The sequence below is a fragment of the Lepisosteus platostomus genome, chromosome 10 (genome assembly GCF_059453375.1).
Source record: "Lepisosteus platostomus isolate fLepPlt1 chromosome 10, fLepPlt1.hap1, whole genome shotgun sequence".
Lineage (NCBI taxonomy): Eukaryota > Metazoa > Chordata > Actinopteri > Semionotiformes > Lepisosteidae > Lepisosteus > Lepisosteus platostomus.
Genome location: NC_142620.1, coordinates 6,545,776 through 6,560,775, shown reverse-complemented (window position 1 = coordinate 6,560,775; position 15,000 = coordinate 6,545,776). Strand labels below are relative to the sequence as shown.

At 43.4% G+C, this 15,000-nt stretch overlaps 1 protein-coding gene across 1 annotated transcript; it reads right to left on the bottom strand.

Moving 5' to 3' along the window:
- Positions 1–3,016: 3,016 nt before the first annotated feature.
- LOC148653135 (protein LBH-like) lies at positions 3,017–14,631 on the bottom strand. The gene is made up of 4 exons (XM_088647722.1): positions 13,939–14,631; positions 7,566–7,653; positions 6,105–6,291; positions 3,017–4,605 (listed from the first exon to the last, which is right to left on the bottom strand). The coding sequence occupies exons 2-4, from the start codon at positions 7,650–7,652 to the stop codon at positions 4,532–4,534; spliced, it is 348 nt and encodes a 115-aa protein (XP_088503848.1). The 5' UTR covers position 7,653; positions 13,939–14,631; the 3' UTR covers positions 3,017–4,531.
- Positions 14,632–15,000: the final 369 nt, after the last annotated feature.

The window sequence follows — 15,000 nt, the reverse complement described above, 5'->3', positions numbered from 1 at the left end:
GTTTTCATTAATTGATCTTGAAAGCAAGGTAGAGAATGAAAGTATAATATATGTACAGTGTATGTGCATAATTGTCACTCAGTTCTCCTTCTTGTTCTCAATAATAATAATTAATAATAATAATAATAATAATAATAATAATAATAATAGCAGTACAAATAGGTCAAGCGCATTATATTAAAAACAAGAGACAATGATTCTGTAAATGCGGTATGGTAAGTGATTACCATGGCGACCCTATTCTTATATGACGTTGAAAGATTAAAGCATTAAAATGCACTCCACTGGACAAAAGACTTCACTGCAGACAGTTTGCCGTTTTGACATTCATAATGCCAGAAAATCCTTAAAGGGGCAGCATTGCTTTATGTTAAACCTGCACAGAACCCACAACTCCCCTATGTTGTTAATACAAGTTTAATAATTAGATCACCGAGATAAACAAATCAGGCTGCTCTGCTCTGTCTGGAAGCGTGACAGGGGTGTATGCTCAAAGCCAGCTTGAGGAATGTCAGCCTGGGGTTTTAATGATACTGCCAAGGCCTAGACAGGGGGAGTCCTATTAATCATACCTGAGAGCTAATTGAATTCCTCTCGTTTTCTTCTAAGTAGAGCAGACAGATTGCAGGGTTCTCTAAATGGGCCGCATTTATCTGTCTGTTTGCTCTGATCAGCACAGGGCAGGCTGCAGCTTTTGGAAGGACAGCCTGGTGGACTGAGGCCATGCTTGTTTCCTTCCAGTTGCCGATGCGTTCCGAGGCATGGCGCGGCACCAGCACAAAAACACGCGAGAACATGATTCATGCTCGCACACGGCTCGGTCCTGTGCGTCCTGTATTTGCCAGTATCAGACGGCACTGTGGTCTGGGATTCCAGCTGCAGGGCAGGAATGCAGTCGCCTGTGTCGAGCCCCGAAAACCCCACAGACAGAATGAGCCCGCCTTGTGAGCACAGACAAGCAATTAAACCAACCGGCTGCCCACTTGGTGAGGGCCCGTGCCATGGCATTGCTCTTGACGATGGTGTCGCGATGAGGTCCAGGTGAACATCGTCATCTTCGTCTGCAGGACTGTCCCGGCAGCAGTGTGGAGTGACTGGCGTTGTTGCTCCAGGCTTATACTGTATCTCTGGATGATTGTAGGCTCAGATCCCAGGTATAAAAATGCTGTTATCCCCTTGAGCCTGGGTTGTCCCAGTAAAATGCCCAGCTGTATAAAATGTGTAAGTTACTCTGGACAGAAGTGTCCACTACCTAAATTAATAATTAGCTATAAATACAGATTATGTGGCTCTCATGTTTCCTATGCAAAAGTCCTGCTAAAGCAAAGAAGTTACCATTGTAACCATGGAGAAGGGATTTATTAACAGCTGCTGCTCGTCAGTTGCTCACCTGTTCGTGTTGCCATCTGGCAGAGGACTGACTTCAGTGGAGGAGGAAGCTGCCTTTGTCCCCCGTCTCTGCTCACATTAGGGAACAACTTTCACAGAAAGGCACCCCTCTATTACTTATTACTTTTGTCACCAGCTCCTCACGTCCTGTTGTTATCTCGTTTTGGTTTTGCAGGTAAATTTCTCAGCCTGTTTTACTATGTTCACGGCTCTACCTCACAAAGCCTTTCAGTTCCCCAGAGTGATCTGATCCTTTGTTAAAGCGCTTTCAAGTGGTTGTCATGACAGGATCTTAAACAAAAACAAAATAAATTAAAGGTTAATAGACTAGAAGGGGTGACCTAACCTGTCATTATCTTACATAGATAAGTTTTTGTAAAAATTCTTCAGGGATTGTTTAAGTTCTAGTTTCTACAAACAATTACTCACTTGACAGCTACAACTTCCTTAGAGCAGAAACCATTGAATCAGAGTACTGTTATAGTTTATTTTAATGACCTTTATTTTAATGAATTCTTGCAGGTTGCCTGTTCTGCCAAGTGCTTTTGTATGAGTGCCCCAAGCTCCACTCTGATCTAAGCCCGGTGGTAACCTCAGTCAAGAAACAACCGAGGGAGACACCTCGACCAAGCCCCTGTATCAGTTGTTGACACCTGAAGATTGCAGTGAAATTGGTGGTATAATCTGACACTTCACATTTGACCTTACCCGTGTACTTTAAACCATAATATAAAAAGCAGTTTTTTTTTTTTATGCTGACATGCATTTCCTGGTCTTTTCACTCTTAAAACGTAAAGTGTACTTACAGTGTACAAGTGTAAAGTGTACATCTGTCGCAAGCTTCACACCAAACGTGCTTAAATTGACGTCGAGGCTGTAAACTCAAAGCAAAGACATGTCACACTGCTCCACTTACACACCTGACCCATGCGCATACCGAGTGGGTTTTCACCTGTTTTCGTCAGCTTGCTCGATAGTAAACGGGAATTAAACTGCACTGAGATCGCGAATTTGCTTCAGCCAGCGGGCGGTAAACGCGAGAAGAAAAGACCATTTCAACCCCGGTCCCCCGAGAGAGGGACGGTTCTTGCTCTAGTTCGTCTGGGAAGAAGCGGCGGAATGGTCAGACCCTACCGAGGTAAGGAAAATTATTTAAAATTTACAAAAATGGGCATAAGACGAAACCCGAAGTAACAAAAGTCTAAAAAATGGTTGATATATTTTTATTTGAACTACGGCCTTCAACGTGCAACTTTTTTCCGAAATTATTTTCTCTCTTTAGCTACTGTTTGCGATTTCGAGGTCTGCAGAGGGGGGGATGCCTAACCGGGAGCAGCTGACCTTGGTTGGCTATGGAGGACTGGGTCAGCTCGGAGACGTTAGTGTAGAGGGGTGCAGCTCGGTCGTGTTCTTGAGAAGCGTCACCTGAGGTCTCTGTGAGGAAATTAAGGGAGTCCGACAGCTCTCGTGGACGTCGTCAGCAAAAATACCCTAGAAGACGTGCTGTTCCCTCGGGTAAATAACCCTGCTTCACCCAGTTTGTGGCGAGCGTCACATTGTCGTTACCGTCACGTCCACACAACTAATACTTCCCATTCACGTTAAAGAAAACACACCGCATCAACAGTCCTGTTCAACACTAGAATTTATTATAAAGTTGTTCTAACCGTTGGTTTCAGCAACATATCCAGATATTCAGGAAAGGTGTTTATACAATTAAAATCGGTCAATGCAGTTTTATCATTAATACAAACTTAAAATTTCCTTTATACAGTCCAGCAACAAAGAAAAACGTGTTTGTACTACATAAAATAGAATCTTCATGTGAATTATTACTATACGCACATTGGTCATTGTTATACAAATAACAACTGATATTTATGTCGTTTTTTTTGTGGACTATACTGCCCTCTGAGACTCCCTACACCAAGCTAGGCTACCAGCTGGGACAGAAGGCACAGTTCGAGGTTTAGCACAAGGGCAGAGAACAGTCATTGTGCTTTTGTGATCACAATCCCTATCCGACCTCCACAGCCTTAAAGATTGCGCACAGACTTGCACTATGGAGCGAATAAGGTGTTTATCGTGCAGACTACTTAGAAAAATCACACAACTGTATGTACTGCAAATGGAATGTTCTTGCGTGACAGCTTTTTTTAAAAAGCTTGTGAAGCCAATCTATAAAGTTTTCATAAAAAGTTAATATCTACACAGTTAAAACAGCCAGTGCCAGCTGTGTTTTTTCATCCAGAGAGTCCCATCTCTTCCAAAGAGTTTTTTTTTTTTGCATGTGCTCCCTCCCATGGACCTCAGGACTTAAAATACCCCTTGTGGGAAAAAAAAAACACAATTTCGTCAGATCCATGGAGACACACGCCACGATTTTTCCATCTGAGGCATTAATGTGGTCAATGCAAAACACACAAATGTGCCTTAACATCCACGGACAGCCAACTTGAAATTAAAGGGGAAGATTTTTTTTTTCCTCTGCCTCTGTGTGTATTTTAATGATCAGAGAACTCCCCCACCTACAATCACCAAACCCTGGAATGCATCTGGAAAAAAAAAATGATGAAAGAGATGAAACAAATACTTAAATACTGCGTTTCCAACATTCGATTTACACAAAGCGTAATGGAGTGCTCCTGCCAGATATCTGCAAAGAAAAATGAAAGGGCAGCCAATACACCAACATCTGAAAGACTTGAGCGGTTTCTGTACAGAGCAAGGAAGGAGCACCTAGAGTGTTAGGAGTGTGGACCTGACAAGAGGCTAATTTTAACAAAGAACAGCAAAAACGTTAGAGATTGAAAGAAAAAATTTAAGACATAAAAGGATGCTCCGGAAGGGGGCAACAAAAAAGATGTTTGTAGTTTTAAGTGACTAAAGTTAATGCTTCTAATTTGGACAAGGTTTGAAGGAAGTCAACTAGACATTTATACACAGTACTGTAGCTACCACCACAGTTTGGCACATGTGAGCTATTTAAGACAGTTTACAGGGCTGTGCCCAACCATGAAGAACAAGGGCCGTCCCGCAGGTGTCTGGGCCTAGTGTTCAGGCTGCCCCCTGTCGGTCCTCATGGCTCCTGTCTGCCTGGAGACATTCACAGTGAGAGCTGGAGCTGGCGGGGCGCTGCGCTTCAGTTAGAGCCTCCCTCCACTGGGCTGTCCGCCACAGCGCTGTCTTCCTGGGTGCCCCGCGAGGCGTCGTCACCTGGAAACACAGATGCCATTGAGACCCGGCCCGGCGGGGGGCCGGACGGCTTGAAGAAGACCTAACCAGGAGGACATGTCCAACAGCCAACTTCCACCCAGAAGAACGTGTGTCGGCAGTTGCTGCTGTGCAGTATGATGGCCTGTTGCCTGCCCTGTTATATCAGGTGTAATTCTGTCTCTGGCCACGATGTGCCCGTGGTGTGGCTGACCCGAGGTGAGGTCTGTGCAGGGGGGCAGAAAAAATGCCCCCCCCGTTTCAAACTGTTCATCTGACTCTTGATAGAATCTGCCTTAAATTTCGGCTCTGCCACTGTGCTGTGGATGTCACAGTTTCCAAGGAATCTGGCCTTCCGTTATGGCATGTCCCTCAGCCTGCGTGTGTTACAGGAGCTTAAAACAGTGGAAAAATGTGAAAACCCTGAATTTCTAAATGGAGAAACTTGTCAGTAACCTTGGGATGTGCGAACACATTGATTCCCAGTGTAGCATCTGTGATCAAGAGGGAACTTACTGCGACAAGGCACACTCTGAGTCCTGGCATAACAGGTCTCTGAAGGAGATAACACCCATTTGCAAGGACAGTGGTGACAGTTGGAGGAAGAGGACAAAGTACCAACATGCACAGCTTGCATGGAGCCAAGTCTCTGCAAATAGCACCGTTGTCTAGTGTAGGAGGCAGGTGATTGTGAGCTGGATTCTTTCATTTCCAGTTAAAACAAATTATAAATAAATCAGTCTTTCACTGCAGAATAATGAACCTCGTGGGCTGGTTTCAATGTGCACCACCCCCAGGTGGTCTGATACCATGATGAGATCCCACAGTGGCACCAAACTCAAAGAATTTCCCAGCTACAAGCAAAGAACGCGAGGTCAAGGCTTGATAATGATGGAGGAAACGCAGTCCCCTGTCAGTGAGAAGCCTGACAAAAAAAGCACAGAAAACTAGCCTCCCTTACGATCACCACCTGAATCTTGTTTATTTCTGTTGACGACATGGAAAGATGAGGGTTTTTGCATATGCAAACATTCTGTCTGACTGATCCTTCAAAGCTTGTTTTGTATAATACCCTCCAGAGATAAGTAGGCAGTGACCTTCACAGGACGGGGGTCACGTTTCGGGGGAAAACAAGCTTTCCCGTTTCCCGTGGAGCCCCACACCGCGTCCGAGCGAAGGGTCGGAATCGTTTTCGCAATTAAGCACGTGTGCGGCTGATCTGCACAATCATGCTCACAACAGACTCGATCAAAAATGCAACCAGTCCTGTCACTTCCTGTTTCGCAGACAATCCTCCACACCTGGGCTTGTCAGCTGGAGAGTTGTGAAAAGGGTTTTTTTTGCCCCACCCACCAACAACCCGTCTGGGTGCAGTGCGCGTCGGGGTGCCTCTAAGGTCCCGGAGTGTGCTGGGTACCGAGAGCCGGGAGACGGGGTAATTCCAGCCCTGTGCCGGGGCTCCCACCCGGGCAGCCCGCTGTGGGCTGGGGGGGGGGTCCTACCTGCTGTGGGATGGGGCGCAGGGGGCTGGCCCAGCGGGGCCTCCGCGACGGGGTCCGTGGTGCTCAGGTCATCGGGGGGCCAGCGCAGCTCCCCGCTCTCCACCTCCCCGCTCTCCGATGGCTCCACCACGATGGAGGGCAGCCTCTTGGACAGCTTGGGATACCTCTCGTGGGAATCTGGGAAAATCTGACCGCGCACGGCCCCAGAGGGCAGCTGTTATTCTTAGCTCCTGCACAAGCACAGGGAACCTGTCACGTCGCAGGGGGAAGACAAATTGAAGCAGTGTTTCTTGCCCTCTATATACATAGTGTGCACCCTGCGGGCTGTATTGAAATCTAAATATAAATGAATAAAATGCCATGATGTCTTTTGTTTCTAAGTATAAATCTGTCATATGAATGCATTATGCAAGCACTTCATTTGGGTGTTTTTCAAAAATGTTAGCACAGAAAGAGAATAGGGTTAAAGACAGTAATATTTTCTGAAACTTCTGTGATAAAAGGGTTAAAAACATCCGCATCACTCTTCAGAGAGTGAGAGGATGTTTGTGGTAAAGGCTCGGTGTTTACAGCTAATTAGCAGTGATTCTGTGAAGGCGAGTGTTTAGCTGAGGTTGAATGTTACATGATTCACTGGGATGAAGAATACTTATACATGTAAAAAATACAGATTAACAGTGATTTCCCTTAACCTGCCAACTTCACCATTGACAAAGCCATGTTTGTTACCAAAGTCACAGATCTCAACTCTGTTGATTACCTCCGTTAATATTTAAAAGGCTCATTTATCATTCACATTTTAAATGAATCTTTTAGATCCTAGAAGCCAGGAACTAAGCACTTCGTTCTAATAATTGATATGTCAGCTGCAGCTGGTAAAATTAATGAGTTTCTCATTGAATTAGTAGTTTTTGATAAAATTTCCTAGAACATGTACTAATGACAATTCCATAAACAAAACATTAGTATTATAATAATAATAATAATAATAATAATAATTATTATTATTATTATTATTATTATTATTATTATTAATATTATTTTAGTAGTGGTAACAATAAGGAGAATTTTAATACTGAAAGCAAAACGACTCCTGTTAAATATCCCTCACACTTGCTTGAGAGTTTGAAATCACTCCCTATCACAAGCACTCCAACAGCCAATTTTCCTGTTTCCCTTAAATTGACTTATGGAATAGATTATCAATTTATCAAGCAGGTAAACTGGCTTCCCCATCCAGGGTGTACCCAGCCTTGCGCCCACAGCTTGCTGGGATAGGCTCTGGCTCCTTCACAACTCTGAATGGAAAGGAGCATTTATAAAACAGCTAAAATAATGCTTTTGTCAAGACTCTGTCCTGGAATGAACTGAAACAGGGAGGCTAGCAACTGTTTCCCTTGGCGTCTGAGCAGGTGTGGACACCTGTCTCTTCCGTGATGAAGATGAAGACCTCTAACGCACCTGGAAGGAGATGCCCTGCTCCTCTGAGGCTGCGCCCACGCTGAAGTCCTCCATCGCAGGCTCACAGGTGTTCAATACCTCTGTCATTCTGCACAGACAAAACCTCCAAGGCATTAGTGGACTTCCAATAGAGATACTCCAACAGCTAAAATCAAAAGTACAGAATTTATTGAATGAATGCAGGTTTTGCATAATCAAGGCGAAGAATGGTATACATGTATAACTCTAGTGCTGGACTCACTACCTTGGTTTCAGTGTATTTTTAGAACCAGATACTAAAGCTCTGTTCTGCTCTTCTATCAAGGTTGTAATTGGCACTGCTGTCCATCTAGATAGTGGAAAACTCAAAGTCATGACAGATCCAGTCTGGACGCGTGGCTTAGGCACAAAAAGACCTCTGACACAGGGCAAAGTCTCTTTTACAATTTATTTCAATTTATTTCTTCAGAAGAAAAATAGTGTGAATCTTGTGTTTTGGCCTCACGGAATGTTTAAGAGATTGCTTAGTCCATTTTTGCTCATAGAACCATTTCTATGAGATCTCTTTATCAGATCATTACATAAGCAATAAATAATCAGATCATTACATAAGCAATAAAATACACTGCTCTCTCCAGCTTTCAGCTCTGCCAACAAGCAATCATTTTTTGTTCTGCATTTTACTTTTCATCGGGAAAGAACAGAGATTTTCAGGAGTAACGAGAACTTGAATACTTAGGAAAGGCCAGGACAAAGTGCACTTGAAAGAGAACTGGATTACCTCACCTGGTCTGTATACCCTTTGCTGAATAACTTCTCTGATGTGATTTGTAAACCTGTGTGAGGATTCTGGAGAGTGTTTCCATTGAAACTATTAAAATGGTTGCAGTGAAACATGCTGTAAACAACTATATACTGTATCTGTTTAAAAACTGGTATCTTATGTTAAGTGACTCTGAAGGCACTATTTTCCTCTACGACAGGCTCCTTAAAACAGGTTATTTGTACAAATGCGAAAGCTGCTGCTGTGATGGAAAATTTAAATGTAGCTCTGCATTGCTTGATTCGTATCTTCCTTTTGCTTTCATATGCAGCTCAATATGTAAATGTGTACCTCACACCCATATAGCTCTATATGTGCTGTTTGCTCACGTATTGCTATGTGAGCAATCTCACAAACTCTCTCTAACCACCCTCAATCCACACAGGCAAGCATGACTAACAGAGATCATTGGCGTTTTAGCCCACGTTTTGCAAAAGCTTGGAGCAAGTGTCTCAGATCTTTAGTGCTGGAATCAAACTGCTGAAGACTGTTTAGAGTTCAGCGCTTTGGCTCCTGTTAGAAACAAGTCGCAGATTCACACATACCTACCAGCTCCATTTAAAAGCCAACCCGCCATGGGGAAACATATGTGTTTTCAACTAGGTGAAAGAAAAACTGCTCAGCAGTATGAGTGAAGCACAGCCCTCAGTGACACGTTGCACAGACCGATTTATCAGACTTTTGTGGAGGTTAAGACTGTTTATACAGAGATCGCTCAGCCATTACTGTTCAGTTATTGTTGTTTTTTTTTAATAGCACTTTTTAATGTGATTTGCTCACTCCATTGAAGTATTTGAAAGCCATTACCAAATTCGGGATGGTTCATTCTCTCTCTCCCCCCCGTCTCTCTCTCTCTCTCTCTCCTTTTGGCACAGAAGCAATTAATTGTGATTGCTGAAATTCAAGAGGTGACGACCCCGTCCTGCAGCAAAACAATGAGGTTTCTAGTGCACTGTCTCGCGGTACCCTGTTACGACAGCCCCTCCAGCTCCTCAGAGAGAGACGAATTCGAAGCGGAGGGCTGTCCTGTCAGGCCAGAGCTGAGCATCGGGATTGCTGGTCGGCCACAAAGTCACTCCCAGCTGCCCATCCGTGCAAATTGTGTACATTACCCCTGGGTTGCCATGGAAACCTCATTGTCGCAATTGGATGTCATTTAGTTGGAGAGTAACACTTCACGGCTTCGAGTGGCCGTTTCTCGATTGTTCATGTCATTTTTGCATGTGAGGGTGGAATAATTAAATAATTAAATTAAAACGAACTTAAACACCCTCCTCTTTCCAAATATCCCTGGTGTGAATAGGAATGTTAGATAATACTGCCTTGTCCTAGTTCTGGTCAGTAATTTGATTGGCTGGTCTCTTGAGTCTAGAGGAATGGTTTCTCAGCTCCTGGGGGGCTTATGTCTTTTGTTTACTGTTACAACCTGGCTACTCAATTAAACAATTAACCTAATTATTTTATAGATTAGGCACATAGAGGATTTTTTTAGAGTTGGTAACACAAGATGCTAATTTTAAAGATATACTGTAGTTACCTAGAAATCACCTCAGAGCCTGGTTAGAGGTTATGCAGTTAAGTAAAGTAAGTTAATTAAGTAAACTTAGCCAATTACGGAACTGACAATTTAGGTAAAACAAAAACCAGGAGACGCCAGGCCCTCCAGAAACTGGGTTTGAAATCTTTGGAATAGAGAGGATCAGGGAATATTCATTGCCATAAAACTTTCTTATTTCCTACATTTGGAACAGAAACATCAAAATTAATCTCTGCGTCAAACTCTACATGGGGGATTACATTGAAACAAATGATACTTGAGTAAAACCTGATTATTTTCCAGAGCAACTTAATCCTGTGCTGCGTGTCAAGCTGGTGTAGACAGGGAATGCTGGGACAGATATTCTCTCACTGAGGAGATGAGACTGCAGTGTGGAGGGTTTGAACCAAGAGGATTCTGCACAGTGGGCAGATTCCTCACAACAGTCAACCTGTTGTGAGTTCTGGGTAAAAGGCAGCCTGTTGTGAGTTCTGGGTAAGAGACAACCTGGCGTGATCTCTGGGTTACAGGCAGCGTGTCGTGAATTCTGGGTAAGAGACAACCTGGCGTGATCTCTGGGCAACAGGCAGTCTGTTGTGAATGCGGCTATCTGGGAAGACTTCTGAGGCCAATGATCAGTCTGTAGTGCAACACGAAAACATTTCCTAAAAGAACCCAGCCCTCTTCTTCCCTGGGGCCTGGAGGGGGGGGAATGGGGTTAGAGCAACAATGCAACATTAGGGTCATTGCAAAACTGTTGTTTAACTCCAGCGTAGAAAGTGGAGCAAAGTAAAGCACATAAAATCCATTGTTTTAAATAGCTGGTTTGGGCAACAGGCAGCAGTCTTGTTCTTGCTTTTCTTTTTGAGGCTTCTTTTTGCGTCCCTGTGACACTGTCACAATGCAACGGGCTTCTGTTATCTACAGTGTGATACAACCGCTCACACAGCGCAGCACGTCCGCAGCACGAGAAAGGGGAAGCATCTCTCTGTCACTGCTCAGTTAAAAAACAATTATCTTGTGCCCAGCACAAGGAACTGATCTATCACAACCACTCTAGATGTAACGAGATATCTGAAGTGTGCCAAACACACTGAACGGACACCCGAAAAACTCACAGTGAGCTGAGACAGACAACTTCACGCTACAGAGAAAACTGTGCAGTGCTGATCATACAAGACAAATCAGAGGCTGGAATAGCAGGATAGGTGTGAAAAAGTAAGTCATGCTGTCTGTAGCCGAGCAGCATCGACAGCAATGTGCAAATGAATGTGCAAGAGCCAGAGCAACATTTGCAGTCGTGCACAGGACAGAGAAGACAGACTTCACATTAAAGAACAAGAATCTTCAAAAGAGTTGGTTCAGAGACCCTTGAGCCTGATATAGAAGAAAAGGAAGGATTGCATTGCCTGTGCCTTTACTAAAAGCAGAGATGGTTAATCCTGATCCTGGTGGACTGGTGTGTGTTCAGGTTATCTAGGTCTTGTTAAACCACCAGGGCCTGAAGAACTGGGAGAAGCCATTGAACTGGGCTAATTATGCCAATAAAAAGCTGAATTAGCTCATTAAGATCTGTGATGGAAAGACAACCTGCAGGCAGTCTGTCCTTTCAGGACATAGATTGCCCACTTCATGTCATAATATTTGATGTGGTTCTGTTCCTCGTTAAGAATTTGTGGTATTAAAACACTCACATCTTTTTTATAACTACTGGACCTGGCAATAGCTTTATTAGTGCCGATACATCCATACTGGGAATACCTCTTTTATGAACTGTAATCAGTACTATTCTTTGACTTGAGGGGGCTTTATTAATGTCCAAGTATTTATTGATGCTCCATGTGATCACCCTTTAAACAATAAATGCACCTTATAGTCATGTAGCAGTCATGCTACAATCATCATGGGTTACAGCAGTTTTGGATGGTGCGTATTTATCCTAGTGAATATGTTTGGACAGTGCACGCAACAAGCAGCCTCTGGTGAGTTCTGAGCAACAGGCAACCTGTCGTGATCTCTTTGTAACAGGCAGCCTGTTAGTTTGGGAATCAGGCAATTGTCATGAATCTGGGGAACTGGCAGCTTGTTTTGAGCTCCGTGCAACAGGCAGCCTGTTGTGAGTTTGGGGAACAGGCAGCCTTTTGTGAATTTGTCACTTCTCTGTGATAGAGTTCTCCAAAACAAAGAGCTGGTTGCTATTTTCTTAACATCAGGTACACAAAAACAGAACGAAAAGAGGCACACCACTCTTTAGTTGCCAAGGAAGCCAGAAAATCCTGTTAAGAAGTCATTTTCAACCAGTCACATCAGCATGTCTCTGCAAATTAGGAAGGACTGGACACGTCACAGTCAGATCCACCGAGCACAGACGCACCAGCTGAAGAAATTGCCCTGAGAAAATCCTGCGGTTTTCTATCAAACATTTTTTCACATGGAAAATCTGATGGGATACTTTTTGAGGGGGTGTTCTGGTGTCTCGGAAAAGCTTCCGACCCTGGGCTTCCGGATTATCTCATTCTGTTTGCTTTCGTATTCCCATCACATCAGAAATAACTCAAGTAAGCAAGCACCGTAAATCAGAAACATTTCACTTTGAAGAAGCCTTCCTGAGTGGGAGCTGTGACGCATGAAGGGACTGAACGAGTACGAAATGGTGTTTGTCAATTATTGAACAAGGTGAATTCAGATGACAGACAGCAGAGGCGCATACAGATTGCACTTTTCACAGTCACTCTGGGTTTCCACGAACTGAAAGAAAGTTTAATTAAAAACCAAAGGAATGTAAGCAATACCCAATATCCTGCACCGACACATAAAAGCAATTGTACTGATCCTATTTCACCCATTTTATCATTTTTTATCTGAACACTTTTCTTTGCGTGGATACATGCAATGCAGGACCCATTAACAAAATTAAATGATTGTCTTTATTCGAGAAGGCACTTTTTATAAACACGCGTTCAAATCGTACCACATATATGGTGAATTATTGGGGGGGGGACAGAGGAGATCCATCTGGAAGAACAAACGTTCAAAGCTGGAAGGAGAAACAGGCTAGAAATTAACTCTGCATTTGCATAATTGAATGTGTTTATAAATGGAAAATAATGTAAATGAAAACTGAACAAGAGCAGTGCTGTAGGTGTTCTAATAGAAATGCATGATAGATCTGTACTGCTAACATTTCAGCGTTTGACTTGCTAAGGAAGTTGAATACGTGTGAATGCACATATATATGATGTAAATGCAAATTAATATTAGAAATAATCTGATACAACGGCGGTATTTTTCATTTTGTTGAGGTCTCATGAGTATTGCTACAGTATAGTAGAGGTGGGGAGGTAGTTATATAATCAATGTTGTATATTCGCACTGGAAATATACAACAGTGCACATCAGATATCACGAGCAGTCAAGAGTATCCCGTCGCCACAACATACAGCACAGCTTTGTTGAAAATGAATAAATCATTTTCTCACAACACTTTTTATTTTCATCTTAATACAGGCCATTGTAGAAAAGTCGGGGTTATGTTTGAGGTGTGTTTTTGACATTTAAAAAAAGATATCGCACTTTTAAAAAAAGCATACATGTTTTCGTCACAGACCACACACAGAGACGCTTTATCTTAGTTCCTTGTCATTACTGCTCAGGAAAGAGCTCACAGATCCATAGTCGGTCAGTTTTCCCCACCAGTAGTCTGTCGGCGAGGTGCGAGGTGCGACGCCTATTTCAGGAAATTACTGCCATAAAACAAATGCTGCCGTCTAAACCCCTCACTGGGTGTTCATTGACATCTGTCTGATTTTCTTCATTATTTGACACTTGCTAAAATAACTCCTTACACCACACACTTGTTACACACCAGCAGAACATGTCCCTCCAAGACTGAAATATACTGGTGCCGTGAACTGCAACAGAGCCACAAGTTTCGGACTGCCTACCTCGGTGAACTTAGACGATTCTATTTACTGGAGATGAATATGACTACGTATAACTAACTCGGCAGTACACAAAGAAATGCATCGGCTTACCTTTCAGAGATGTCCCTTCTGCACTTGGAAGTCAATATTCCGTGTTTTTTCTTCCAGCAGAGAAGAATCGGGCTCCGCTAGGCGCTACCCTGATGTATCTGACTGTAAGCCTGCAGAGAGGTTGTGAGCGTCTATAGTTGGCACAGAGGCGGTGGGTGAGAGAGGGAGAGAGAGTGCCGATTTGCGCATAGGCTAAGAGAAAATCGGAAAGAACAGACAGATGGAGCCCTTGCTCTTTTTTTCTGTCCACCTGAATTGATTAGAGACCAAAAAAAAAAAAACAACACCCCTCTGGATCAAAAATGACCTTCCGGTGAGAGTGACACGGTTACATCAGAGTTTACTACCACATCAAAGTATTTTTTTTCAGCGCCGAATTTAGCAAGATGGGCAACGATGCAGCTGTATAATAAAAATGAAAAGTAACACGGAATGAAGCACATCTGCCTCTGCTTCTTGTGGTTTTCCAACCTGTTCAGGAAGAGCAGAGTGAGGAGTCCTCAGGGATTGCAGGGGTGTATTTCTGTCCAATCAGATTGAATGATTGCCTCTGGAAGTCCTATATTCGCTCGCGTACAGTGTATTCCTTCACATTCCAGAAATCATGTTCGTGACTGGAGTTACTCTCACCAAACTGAGAATAGCTAGGCTACAGTAAGTCCCGATGGCAGGTCTACCTGATATGAAGAAATATTTGAACAGGAACTCCCACGGAACACGTGAACTGCCTATACAGTACTTCATTTCAGTCAGACGCCCGTTGTATTGTTTGTAGAGGAAGGTCGTCTAAAAATGGACACTGTAGCGGGGGTTGTTCGTGATTAGAGCACTGGACCTTAACCTTTAAGAATAAACTGATGGCCCGTACGTAAGCGAATGACCAATGTAGCGAGGCAGGAGGGAAGAGACTTACTCAGCTGGAGAGACTTACTTTTGCTCTGAAACATGAAACTCCAGCATCTTCGACTGTAAAAATGCTACTAACAATAAAACTATAAAATACAAGGTATGAGGGCCATAGTCATTTTGGTTTTCCGAAAATAAATCAGTGAAGGTGTTTCA

Bases quoted from the DNA above. Each gene is read 5' to 3' on its own strand.
- LOC148653135 (XM_088647722.1), bottom strand. From the start codon at position 7,652: ATGACAGAGGTATTGAACACCTGTGAGCCTGCGATGGAGGACTTCAGC. The intron at 6,292-7,565 runs GTGCGTTAGAGG...GTGCGCGGTCAG, and splicing joins AGCAGGGCATCTCCTTCCAG to ATTTTCCCAGATTCCCACGA. The intron at 4,606-6,104 runs GTAGGACCCCCC...CTGTGTTTCCAG, and splicing joins TGCGCCCCATCCCACAGCAG to GTGACGACGCCTCGCGGGGC.